This window comes from Erythrolamprus reginae, chromosome 8 (assembly GCF_031021105.1).
Source record: "Erythrolamprus reginae isolate rEryReg1 chromosome 8, rEryReg1.hap1, whole genome shotgun sequence".
Lineage (NCBI taxonomy): Eukaryota > Metazoa > Chordata > Lepidosauria > Squamata > Dipsadidae > Erythrolamprus > Erythrolamprus reginae.
The window spans coordinates 23,281,573-23,295,555 of NC_091957.1; the positions used below are offsets into that span (position 1 = coordinate 23,281,573).

Genomic DNA, 13,983 nt, shown 5'->3' on the forward strand with positions numbered 1-13,983 from the left:
TAAAAATAAAAACAATACATAACTACAAACACTACAACAATGCTTATAATCAAACATATATTAAAAATGTATTTTTCTTATTAATCATTCAATCGAGGCTGTTATCTCTGCTTCCTCATTTAAAAATTCTGTAAAATTTATATATTGCCCCCCAAAATAAAGGGAACATTTAAGCAACACAATATAACTCCAAGTAAATCAAACTTCTGTGAAATCAAACTGCCCACTTAGGAAGCAACACAGACTTTCATATTACCATTAACCTAATTAGTCCAATATCAGCTTACCTTATAACTAATAAAAATTATAAATATTATATTTTTTTGAATTTGAAATTTGAAATTTTCAAATTCAGCAAAAACATGTCATATATATTGTATGTTGTATACAGTATATATATATGTATACACACACACATACTGTATATATAATAAAGAAAGCTTTTCATAATACAATACATAATCTAAAAAATAAAATGCTATATGTTTACGCTAATATCCATAACTAAGTTTTGTATTTTATTTATTTATTTATTGTTTACTTACTTACTTACTTACTTACTTACTTACTTACTACTTACTTACTTACTTACTTACTTACTTACTTACTTACTTACTTACTTACTTACTTACTTACTTACTTATTTATTTTATTTGACAGGGCGGCTCTCAACATATCAAAAAACATAGCAAATACTGTACATCTAAAAATCCAATTAATACGACTAAAAAGACTTTTAAAAACTCCAATATAGTTTTAAAACATTCATCACCATATAGTGCTACCGCCATTTCTTATTCTTAGCCAGAACCTGTAGTAAGCCGCCACTGGTGTAAACAGTGGTACCTAATTCAGTTTCCCTTCAATTTTTAAATTTTGGGATGGAGATTTTTATTCTCTTAAGGTTTGTCTGCTCCCTGGTGGCGGCTAACAGTATTACAACTACTGGTTTATGTTACCTTAATTTATTTTTATGCGTTTATTTATGGGAGAGATTAAAAGATTCCGGGATGAGATTCCAACTTCCCACTCTAGTTTACAGCTCTGGGAATTTGTGGTGGTTGGGGTTTTTTTTCTCTTAGCTTAGCCAAGAACGGCGAAGAACTGCGTTTATTTATTTATCCTATGTGTTTCACAAATAATTTCAAGGTTAGTCAATCTTTGTGTGTCTTTAGCCTGCTTGCAGAAGCTGGAAAAGTTACATTTCTCCTGCTTAGTTTCTAAATCGTACAATGGGCAATGGACAACTTTCGCCAGACCAATCCTTGACTACAGCTCATCTGTCTGGAACCTGCACCACATTTTTATTTATTTTATTTTATTTTATTTTATTTATTTATTTATTTGTCCAATACACAATACATATTGAAGAGAATAGACATGTAGTAATATATATATAAAGAAAAGGATAGAAAAAATATATAAAAATAGAGAAGATATATGAAAAAAAGAACAGATATATGAGATAAAGGAGAGACAACTGGACAGGGGATGAAAGGCACACTGGTGCACTTATGCACACCCCTTACTGACCTCTTAGGAACCTGGAGAGGTCAATCGTGGATAGTCTAAGGGAAAAATGTTGGGGGTTAGAGGTTGACACTACTGAGTCCAGTAATGAGTTCCACGCTTCAACAACTCGATTGTTAAAGTCATATTTTTTACGTCAAGTTTGGAGCGGTTAACATTAAGTTTGAATCTGTTGCGTGCTCTTGTGTTGTTGTGGTTGAAGCTGAAGTAGTCATTGACAGGCAGGACGTTGCAGCATATGATTTTGTGGGCAATACTTAGATCGTGTTTTAGGCGTTGTAGTTCTAAGCTTTCTAGACCCAGTGTTGTTAGTCTATTTTCATAGGGTATTCTGTTTCAAGTGGAGGAGTGAAGGGCTCTTCTGGTGAAGTATCTCTGGACATTTTCGAGGGTGTTGATGTCCGAGATGTGGCATGGATTCCAGACAGATGAGGTGTATTCAAGGATGGGTCTGGCAAAAGTTTTATAGGCTCTGGTGAGTAGTGTGAGATTGCCGGAGCAGAAGCTGCGTAGGATCAGGTTAACAACTCTAGAAGCCTTTTTGGCGATATTGTTGCAGTGGGCTTTGCACTGCATTTCAGACATAAACACTCTAGAAAATGTCCAGAGATACTTTACTAGAAGAGCCCTCCACTTCTCCACTCGCGACTGAATACCCTACACAACTAGACTTTCAATCCTAGGTTTAGAAAGCTTAGAACTACGTCGCCTTAAAGACGACTTAAGCATAGCCCACAAAATCATCTGCTACAATGTCCTTCCTGTCGACGACTACTTCAGGTTCAACCACAACAACACATGAGCACACCACAGATACAAACTCAAAGTAAACTGCTCCAAACTCGACTGCAGGAAATACAACTTCAGTAATCGAGTAGTTGATGCATGGAACTCACTACCTGATGTTGTAGTATCATCACCTAACCCCCAAAATTTAGTCTAGGGGGTTAGGTGACTGGACAAAACTAAGTCTAGTCTAATTTAAGGATAGACTATCAACTGTTGACCTCTCCCGATTCCTAAGAGGTCAGTAAGGGGTGTGCATAAGTGCACCAGCGTGCTCCCATCCTCTGTCCTAATGTTTCTCTCTCACTAGTATCATGTATATCAATTATAAATTGATCATTCACCCTCTACTTAGAATCTAATAACCTACTCTCAAACAAACAATTTGGATTCAGAAAGAAACTATCCTGCAACCTACAACTACTTCACTGCAAAAACATTTGGACTACCCTCCTCAACCAAGGAAAATCCATTGATGCAATTTATATAGACTTTTGCAAAACCTTTGACTCAGTGGTCCACGACAAACTACTCCTAAAACTCAAATCCTATGGCATCTCAGGACTCCTCCACAACTGGATTACTGCATTTCTGTCAAGCAGGCAACAAATTGTCAAAATTGGTAGCGCCATCTCCACCCCCGCCCCTGTCATAAGCGGCGTTCCCCAGGGAAGCGTACTAGGTCCTACTCTCTTCATTCTCTACATCAATGATCTCCGTGACCATATCGAAAGCAACTGTGTTCTTTTTGCCGACGATGTGAAACTTTTCAACACTACTGATAACACACTCACTCTCTAAAAAGACCTGGACTTTGTCTCAGACTGGTCTAATACCTGGCAACTTCAAATATCAACCAACAAATCCTCTACCCTCCACATTGGTAAAAAGAATCCTAACCGCACATACGAACTGAATAAACAATCTCTCACTGCCAACCCACATTCTGTAAAGGACCTTGGAATACTAATATCGAATGACCTAAGTGCTAAACCCCACTGCAACAATATCACCAAAAAAGCCTCTAGAGTTGTTAACCTGATCCTACGCAGCTTCTGCTCAGGCAACCTCACTCTACTCACAAGAGCCTACAAAACTTTGCCAGACCCATCCTAGACTACTGCTCATCTGTCTGGAACACATACCACATCTCAGACATCAACACCCTTGAAAATGTCCAAAGATATTTCACCAGAAGAGCCCTTCACTCCTCCACTCGAAACAGAATATCCTACGAAAATAGACTAACAATCCTAGACCTAGAAAGCCTAGAACTACGACGCCTAAAACACGATCTGAGTATTGCCCACAAGATCATATGCTGCAATGTCTTACCAGTCAATGACTACTTCAGCTTCAACCGCAATAACACAAGCGCATGCGTTCGTATTAAGATTCAAACTTAATACGAACCACGCCAAACTTGACTGTAAAAAATATGATTTCAACAATTGAGTTATCGAAGCTTGGAACTCATTACCGGACTCAATTGTGTCAACCCCTAACCCAACACTTCTCCCTTAGACTCTCCACGATTGACCTCTCCAGGTTCCTAAGAGGCCAGTAAGGGGCGTACATAAGTGCACTGGTGTGCCTTTTGTCGCCTGTCCAATTGTCTTTCCTTTCTTTCACCTATCTTATATATTCTCTTCCTTTCATATATCCTCTCCTCTAAGTTCACTTTCACCCTCTTTTATATTATCACATGTCTATTTTCTTCCTATGTATTTATGTACTGGACAAATGAATAAATAAATAAAATAAAATATAAATGTTGTTATATCTTTGTATACTACCAATACGTGCTTGACAAAACAAATGTATTTATTTATTCGTTTGTTTGTTTGTTTGTTTGCTTATTTATTTGTGTATTGTATTGTATTGTATTTATATGCCGCTCATTCCAAAATGGACTCCACGTGGCTAACAAGGGACACAAATACAACAATAGTAAAATACGATCGGAATGCACAATAACATCAGTAATATAATAAAATAATATCCTAAAAGAACCATACATACACTACAGTCAATCAAATAAATCCTAAAGTTTCCCACAGTTAGAAAAGCTGGCTCTTAACTATATTTGCACAACATTTTGGAGGTGGAATACAGAAAATGGATTTGCATAATCTACTAAGATGCAACCTAATGAAAGAAAAATCCCTCTGGTTTCATTCCAAAACTGGGAGAAAGATATTTGGAAGCAAGGAGGCTGAGTGGAAAGAAAGTTTTAATGGTGATCTACAGTATTCCTGGTCAGCTGACTGACTGTACACTGATTTTTACACAGTTTCTACAGCATTTTGTCATTTAGGGGCGTGTTTTGTGTGTTTTGTTATTTGATTTTACTTAGTTGGTCTCCCGAAGGCTGCGAATGAGTCTAAAGTTGCTGGCTTCCTTGGGTTTTAAATCCTGTTTAGCAAATTCTAGATTAGATACTGCTTTCCTTGGAGTTTTTAATCCTTTCTTAAATGGATTACCAAATCCTCTCTTGAATGGATTGCCAAATTTCTAATCTGTGATGCAGGAAGATTGAATCTGCTGTCTGTCTTTTAAGAACATGTTTCTTCCATTTCTCCTTTAGAGGAAATATAATATTCTGCCTTTCTTTTTTTTAAATATTCCTCAAAATATTTCATTCTTCTAGGAGGCTCGGTGATGACTTTCTACGCTAGCAAAACTACACGTGAACCCTGCAGGTAATTAGAGCCAGCCTTTTAAAATTCAGAATCATGAGGACTAACGCCTTAGTACATAATAAAATAAGGCAGGGGCCTTTGTTTGGGTTTATTTTCTTCACTGCCTTGTTCGCTTTCTTGGAGTTCCTTTTTGCCTATTACACGCAAGTAGTAACAATAACAATAACAACTACAGAGTTGGAAGGGACCTTGGAGGTCTTCTAGTCCAACCCCCTCCTTAGGCAGGAAACCCTACACTACTTCAGACAGATGGTTATCCAACCATCAGTATTGGTACAGATCACATTTCTCTCCTCCCAATTTGTTAAAAAGATTATTTCGCAGGCTTTCCCTAGTAGCAAAACCAGTTCTCCTTCTGTAGGCAATATGTTGTGGATTATAAATAATTATTTGACAGAGCAGGCCCGAGAAGCCACATTTGGGTGAGTTAAGCCTGTCATTCAAAAGCCAGTGGTGAAAAACGTGGTTTCCCTTTGGCATTGGCCCCCTGGACATTTGGATGAACAAACTGTCAGAAGTTTTGTTACTATTATTGATTTGGGGGATCGACTTAAAACATGCCCCACGTGATTGGGAATCGTAATATCTTGACACATTACTGAAATTCAAATTAAGATTCTGTCTGTTTCGCTGACTTAGGGATCATCACAAAACTAAGCATCTCTCTATTTATCTATCTATCTATCTATCTATCTATCTATCTATCCCTATCTATCTATCTCTATCTGCTTATCTCTATCTATTTATATCTATCTATCTCTCTCTCTCTCTCTCTCTCTATCTATCTATCTATCTCTGTCTGTCTGTCTGTCGTCTGTCTGTCTGTCTGTCTGTCTATCTATATCTAGAGATAGAGTTACATATTTTTACTGATAAAGTGAAAAGGAAGGGAGCCTAGTATAGATCTATTTCGAGCTTGTTATGATTTCAACAGAAAACAACCATATTTCGACAGAAAATATCAACTTTGCACAAAACAAAACACACATACATACAATGCTCAAAAAAAATAAAGGAATACTCAAAGAACACACCCTAGATCTGAATGAATGAAATATTCTCATTGAACACTTTGTTTTGTACAAACCTGAATGTACATACATATACTGTACCTCTGAAAATCTACGAAAACAAATATATATGCGTGTGTGTGTGTCACATGTTTTTGCTGAATTTGAAAATTACGGGAGACTAGAATATATATATATATAAAATGTCACATTTTTCTATATTCAACACACAAAATATATATATGTATAGGTGTGTGTTTGTGTGTATGTGTGTGTGTGTGTGTGTGTGTAATGGGGATATATGCCACTGTCCCAAAGGTGAAGGTTTCTAAGTCATCTGCCCAAAGAAATGTTTGCCTCCAGGAAAGAGTATTTCAAAACCATCACATGATCCTTGAATCAACAGGGTCTGCAAACAACTTTATCGGCCCTAAATTCAAATGAAGTCCCAAAGGCCAACAACGCCATCTGTGAACTTGAAAGAAGCAAGGACAACTTATCTTGTCTGCAAATATTTCTGTCTATTTAGGCCTGGGGAACCTTATCGGCCAAAGCCGTGGGGGAGAACAAAAGAGGAATTTAAGGAAGGGATTGTTCAGGAATTTCATATATATTTTATAATTTTGGAGCCAGTTCTTTCAAACTCCTCTGGCCCAACACCAATGCTAGATAAGAAGATGGTTCCTTTTGGTTTAATTTGGAAGGAGGCAGAACCCTTAGTTAGGGCCAAAATGAAAAACTTTTGAAATAATAGACAAGTGTTCCGCCTGCCAAGCAGACAAGCTTTCGTGGATTTCTGTTGAAGGACACTTGAACATTTGCTAGTACAGTGGTACCTCTATGTATGAACTTAATTCATTCCGTGACCAGGTTATTAAGTAGAAAAGTTTGTAAGAAGAAGAATTTTTTCCCAGAGGAATCAATGTAAACGCAAATAATGTGTGCGATTGGGGAAACCACCGGGAGGGTGGAGGCCCTGTTTCCTCCCAGGAGATTCCTAGAGAGGCCCCACAGAGGCTTCTCCCCGCCTTTTCCGGCCCTGTTTCCTCCCAGGAGATTCCTAGAGAGGCCCCACGGAGGCTTCTCCCCGTCTTTTCCGGCCCTGTTTCCTCCCAAGAGATTCCTAGAGAGGCCCCACGGAGGCTTCTCCCCGCCCTGTTTCCTCCCAGGAGATTCCTAGAGAGGCCCCACGGAGGCTTCTCCCCGCCTTTTCCGGCCCTGTTTCCTCCCAGGAGATTCCTAGAGAGGCCCCACGGAGGCTTCTCCCCGCCTTTTCTGGCCCTGTTTCCTCCCAGGAGATTCCTACAGAGGCCCCACGGAGGCTTCTCCCTGCCTTTTCCGGTTACAGTTTCGGAGGCGTGGGTTTGTAAGTGGAAAATGGTTCTTGAGAAGAGGCAAAAAAATCTTTTTTCCCATTTTTTAAATTTTTGATTGTAATACAAACAAACAAACAAACAAAACAAGACATATAAACATACCTATATATACAAATTCATTTGAGTTTACTTAATGATTAATACTTTACAATTCTGTAGGCAAAAAACCCTTGAACACCCTGTTCTTATCTAAAAAGGTTCGTAAGTAGAGGCGTTCTTAGGTAGAGGTACCACTGTATTTTCCATATTGACCTGTGAGTAGCTTAATAAACATAGAAACATAGAAACATAGAAGTCTGACGGCAGAAAAGACCCCATGGTCCATCTAGTCTGCCCTTATACTATTTTCTGTATTTTATCTTAGGATGGATATATGTTTATCCCAGGCATGTTTAAATTCAGTTACTGTGGATTTATCTACCACGTCTGCTGGAAGTTTGTTCCAAGGATCTACTACTCTTTCAGTAAAATAATATTTTCTCATGTTGCTTTTGATCTTTCCCCTAACTAACCTCAGATTGTGTCCCCTTGTTCTTGTGTTCACTTTCCTATTAAAAACACTTCCCTCCTGGACCTTATTTAACCCTTTAATATATTTAAATGTTTCGATCATGTCCCCCCTTTTCCTTCTGTCCTCCAGACTATACAGATTGGGTTTTTACCCGTTCTAACCAGTTCTTTAGAACCATTAGTAAAGCAGAGAAAGGACATCATGGAGTGGGTTCTATCGCTGCTGTGGGCGCCACCAGTAATGACCAGTAATGACCCCATAGAGGGGGGGCACAGTGGGGGTAGTACGTTTATGCACTATTTATTAAATAATTAATGGTATTTTTATGGTCCTTCCTTTTCTAGTACCTTTGTATGATCCTTAATTACCTTTAAAATAGGAGATAATTAAATGGTATGTTTTTACCGATAAACACTTTAATCATTTTAATCATTATCTAGAACTGAACTTTTATAGCAAGGAAAGGAAATTGAGCTACTTGCCTAATCTGTTATCCTACTGAACCTTGTGGGTTCAGTATAAAACCTTAAAATGTGTTTTTAATTGGAAAGTGAACACAAGAACAAGGGGTCACAATCTGAGGTTAGTTGTGGGAAAGATCAGAAGCAATGTGAGAAAATATTATTTGACTGAAAGAGTAGTAGATGCTTGGAACAAACTTCCAGCAGACATGGTTGGTAAATCCACAGTAACTGAATTGAAACATGCCTGGGATGAACATATATCCATCCTAAGATAAAATACAGGAAATAGTATAAGGGCAGACTAGATGGACCATGAGGCCTTTTTCTGCCATCAATCTTCTATGTTTCTATGTTTCCTTCATTCAGATCTAAGATGTGTTATTTGAGTGTTCCCTTTATTTTTTTGAGCAGTATATAAAAAGATAAAGCTAAGGAAGGGGGGGAGGAGCAGAAGACAGGAAAGGAAGAGAGAAAAAAAGAAGTAAATGAAGTAAAAGAAATTTTAAAAAGAAGTAAATTCATAGCTATAAATCTATCAAGTGTCATTGGTGGTGCCAACTTATCTGTTGTCCTGATTACTCTACAGCTTTTAAGATCTTTACTATCAGTATACAGTACATAGAGATTTTCTAAACTTAGGTTAGAGTTAAGATTTTTGTCATTTTGAATTATTTATCCTTTTTTATTGATTCCTGTTGTTGATTTGTAGGTTCGTGGGATAATTGTTTGGGTGGAAGATACGAAAGGGGTTTGTTCTTGTTTTTTTACTGTGAAATTTTGATTATTATTATTATTATTATTATTTAAAGGCATTTTGTTTATGAAGAAGCCAGCAGTTGGCAAATCTTTCGGGTCTCCTTCGGAGTTTGACCTTCCTTACAGGAGATCCTGTGACAGACAGATGACTGTCCTCCAAAAGGCAAATACACACACACACAAACAAGTACACTTCTCCTTTTGGCTAAGCGTCTTGAGCCAGACCAACGTCACTGCCAAAAGTGGCCCCCAGCGGTGACTCTCCAGATCGAGTTGCAATGTGACACCGAGTTTGCGTGTTCCTCTTTAGCCCAGCAAATGCGCCTCCAGGCAAAAGGGGTGTTGCAAAAGATCGCCTTCCCACGATGCACCGTTCGGTCTTTTTGAATGAGAGATTGCAGCATTAGAAGCTATGAACTCTGGCTGAGTCACCTTCTAAAGCCAGCCTTGGTCCGCCTCTGGCAAACTCTCAGAAGGGTGGACCTCAACTCCCAGAATTCCCCAGCCAAGCACGGATGATAGAGTTGGAAGGGACCAGAACTGGGGAATTCTGGGAGTTGAAGCCCACCCTTTTTTAAAAGTTGCCCAGGTTGACAAATAACTGGCTTAAATTAATATGGCCCGTTGCAAACCGTGGTTTAGATCCTCATTTCTTCTTTGACCTTCCCTGCTGTAATGGAGTATGACAACCTAGTGTGGGACTAAAGAGAGGGGGGGAGAAAGGGAGAGAGACGGAGGATGTGTCTGTTTAAGAGAGGGAGAGAGGGGAAGGGGAGAGAAAAAGGGGAAGGAAGGGGGAGAGGGAAGGAGAGTGGGGGAGAGAAGAGAATGAGGAAGAAATGAGGGAGGGACAGAAAGGGGGGAGAGAGGGGAAGGAGAGAGAATAAGGGGAAGGGAGGGAGAGAAAAAGAGGGGGAGAGAAAGGGAAGAGGAGAGAGGAAAGAGGAAGAGATAAGGAGGGAGGGATAGGGGAAATAGGGGAGGGAAGAAGAGGAAGAGGGGGAGAGGGAGAAGAGAGGGAGGGGGAGGGAGAGAAAGGGAGGGGAGAGGGAAGGAAGTAGAGGGACGGTGAGGGAGAGGGGGGAGAGGGGAGGAGTGGGAGGGAGGGAGGGAGAAAGGAAGGAGAGACAGAGAGAAAGGGGGAGAGGGGGAGAGAGGGGGAAGGAGAGAGTGGAAGAGGGGGGGAGAGGGAGGAAGACAGAGGGAGGGAGGAATAGGGGGAAATAGGGGAGGGAAGGAAAAGAAGAGGGGAAGGGAGATGGAGGGAGGGAGAAAGGGAGGGGAGAGAGGGAAGGAGAGGGAGGGTGAGAGAGAGGGAGAGGGAAGGAGAGGGAGAGAGAGGAAGAGGTGGAGAGGGAGGGAGGAAGAGAGGGGTGAGGGAGGGACAGTGGGAAAGGGAGGGGAAAGGGCAGGAGAAAGGAAGAGAGGGAGGAAGAGAGGAAGAGAGGGAGGGAGAGTGGGGAGGGAAAGGACAGAGTGATGGGGAGATAGCACGAGAGGGGGAGGGGTGGAAGCGAGGGAAGGAGAGAGGAAGGAAGAGGGGGATAGAAAGGGAGTGAGAGAGAGGGATGGAGGGAGAGGGGGAAATAGGGGGAGGGAAGGAGAGAAAGAGGTGAATGGAGTGGGAGAGAGGGAGGGAGAGAAAGGGAGGGGATAGAGGGAGGGCAAGAGAGAGGGAAGGAAGAAGAGGGGGGAGAGGGGGAGAGGGGAGGGAGAGGGATGGGGAAGGAGAGAGAGGGAGGGAAGGAGAAAGGCGGAAGGAGGAAGAGGGATGGAGAGAGGGAGGAAAAAAGGAGGAAGGGAGAGACAGAGAGAAAGGAAGAGAGGCGAAAGAGGGAGAGAGGGGGAAGGAGAGGAAGAGGGAGGGAGAGACGGAGGAAGAGAGTGGGGGGAGATGAAAGGAGGGAGAGAGGGAGGGAGGGAGAGAAAGAGAAGGAGGGAGGGAGACTACACCTCCCCTTATCCCCAGCGACGCAGTTGACTTGCAGTCCCACACTGGGAGAGGGGGCCAAGCGGTGACTTGTAATTCCCACTTTTTGGGAGGGGGGGGCGAGTATTCATTCATTACGGGAAATGCCCACCAGGCCTCCCGCTTCCCACGGCGTTCCATTCATAAGAAAAACAAAACAAAAGCAGTCCGCCCCCTCCCGTGGATCCCCGCCCCCTCCCGTGGATCCCCGCCCCCTTCCTTTGTGACCGCCGGCCTCTTTGTTGCGTCACCCTCCCCACGCTCAACCCCGCCTTCCCAACCCCGGCCAGCCAATCACGGCCCTGGGTTTCCCTTCGCGTCACCGCCCTCCCCTCTCACGCCTCCGCCGGCCTCGTGGTTGGCTCGCCCAGCACGTGGAGCCCGGCGCCGGCATCGCGTGACAAGACAGCGCAGGCGCAGTAACGAGCAAGGGGAGCCTCGGCCGGGCATTCGGGAGTTTTTTTGGCAGTTCGGTAGCGGCATCGCCGGGAGGACGGAGGACGGCTTGCGGGGCGGGCATGGCCGGGGGCTCGGCGGAGAAGAGCACGCTGCTACACCTGTTCGCCGGGGGGTGAGTCTTGCGCTGCCTCCCTCCTCTGCCCCATTCATGCTTTTCCTCCGTCATTCATAATTTCCTCCGTTCCCACGCCCCCCATTCATCCGTTTTCCCCTTCCCCATTCACCTCCCCGTTTCTCTTCTTTATTTTTTCCTTCCTTCCTCCCCTCCTCCTTTCCCCCTTTCATTGAAATGTTCCCCCCTTCATAGAATAGAATAGGGCTGGAAGGGACCTGCTAGTCCATAAAAAATATACTGTAATTTTAAAAAATGTATCATATAATAAAAACCGAGGAGCATTTTTTAAAACAAGAAATCCACGGAAGTCAGATTTGAATCCAATTAGAAGACACAGGAATCGCCTTGGTGGATTTTTTTTTAAAAAAAACGGATGTTTAAAAAAATCTTTTTTTAAAAAAACCGAATTTTTACGATCAGAAAGGATGTCTTCAGAAATAAAGTCTGAATTTATTTCTATGTTTCTATCTCCCCCGGTTTTGCATAGAAGAAGCCTTCCCTTCCCTGCAGGTTTTGTATATAGAAAATATGCTGCTCAAAAAAAATAAAGGGAACACTCAAATAACACATCCTAGATCTGAATGAATGAAATATTGTTGTTGAATATTCCATTTGCACAACTATTCCATTTGCACAACAGCATGTTTATTGACTGTCAATCAGTGTTGCTTCCTAAGTGGACAATTTGATTTCACAGAAGTTTGATTTACTTGAAGTTATATTCTGTTTTTTAAGTGTTCCCTTTATTTTTTTGAGCAGTGTATATTATTTAAAATATTCTTTCTCCTTCTCAGTTTAAATCCTGCCCTTCCCTCCCCTTTTATTTCTCCTCTCCTCTTCTCTGGGGCTCTTCTTTCTCATCAGTTTCCCACCCCACGCATCCACCCATCTCACACTTTATACGCTGATCTCCCATGGACAGTTGCACTCTATCTTTAGCTATTAGAAGAAGCTCTCCAGGTCCGATCCCTGCGCTCAGCCACACACCTATCTCACCTCTCCAATGTTTTTGTTCACTTTACACCCATTACTCCTTATTTATTTTTATTTTTAAAAACTTATTATTAGAGTTGGAAGAGACCTTGTAGGGTCATGTAGTCCAACCCCCACTTCATCCCCAGGTTGCCTCCATAGAAACATAGAAAACATACAAACATAGAAGATTGACGACAGAAAAAGACCTCATGGTCCATCTAGTCTGCCCTTATGCTATGTCCTGTATTTTATCCCCGGATGGATCTATGTTTATCCCAGGCATGTTTCAATTCAGTGGCTGTGGATTTCCCAACCACATCTGGTGGAAGTTTGTTCCAAGCATCTACTGTACTACTCTTTCAGTCAAATAATATTTTCTCACGTTGCTTCTGATCTTTCCCTCAACTAACCTCAGATGGTTCACTTTCCTATTAGAAACACTTCCCTCCTGAACCTTATTTAACCCTTTCACATGTTTAAATGTTTCGATCATGTCCCCACTTTCCCTTCTGTCCTCCTGACTCTACAGATTGAGTTCATGAAGTCTTTCCTGATAAGTTTGATGTTTAAGACCTTTCACCATTTTTATAGCTCACCTCCAACCTAGTAAATCAACATTGCATCAGATCCCTTAGGTTCACATGGCGGCAGAAGCCAATGGATCCCTCCCCCCCCCCCCCCTGTAGCATCCTCCTTTCCTTCCAAGAAAGATTTCACCACTTTGCATAACATAGCACAACACATCACACTGTAGCGGGCAGGCCCCACCCTGAAACAACAAACGAAAGTGGGGTGGGGGAAAACAACTTTTTTCAATCCAGGAAGTTGTGCAAAGTTGTGCAAAAGGCGACGGGGCTTGACGAAATGCCTTTTTGTCTTAGGTGGAAGTAACTGATTCAGCAAACAGGTTATAATTCGAGGCATGAGGTTATTTGCTAGTTGTATGTAGTGTTGATTATGTAGCGTTTATGGATGTTCGCAGGTGCAGGGAGTTCCACGTGTCAAAAATCGAAATTTTTAAGTCCAGGGGAACGGCCGGTGAGAATAAAATTCAGCCTGTGTGGGTCATATCCGATTCCCGGACTGCTTCCTTAAATAGGCAGTCATAATGAAATTACTGTGATACGGTTATGAAACCCACAGATTATGTGACTCTGCAGATGTAGGGGGAAAAAGGCTTCTTAAAAGATTAGTGTGTATTTCTGGAATGTGTTGCTATCTTTGTTAGCCACTGGACACCACTGCAGACTCCTGGTTTAATCCCTGGATGTAACAGGTGTTTATTACTTTCTCACCTTCCCTGTTGCTAGGGGGAAGAGAAAAGGGGAGA

The 13,983-nt window shown here is 41.8% G+C and overlaps 1 protein-coding gene across 1 annotated transcript in view; it reads left to right on the forward strand.

Moving 5' to 3' along the window:
• The first annotated feature begins 11,467 nt into the window (after positions 1 to 11,467).
• The window catches only part of SLC25A33 (solute carrier family 25 member 33), a 30,963-nt gene continuing 28,447 nt past the window's right edge, over positions 11,468 to 13,983 (forward strand). Inside the window, exon 1 of the mRNA XM_070759239.1 lies at positions 11,468 to 11,675. Coding sequence (XP_070615340.1) covers positions 11,623 to 11,675 — 53 coding nt within the window. The 5' untranslated portion in view covers positions 11,468 to 11,622. The remainder of the gene's footprint in view (positions 11,676 to 13,983) is intronic.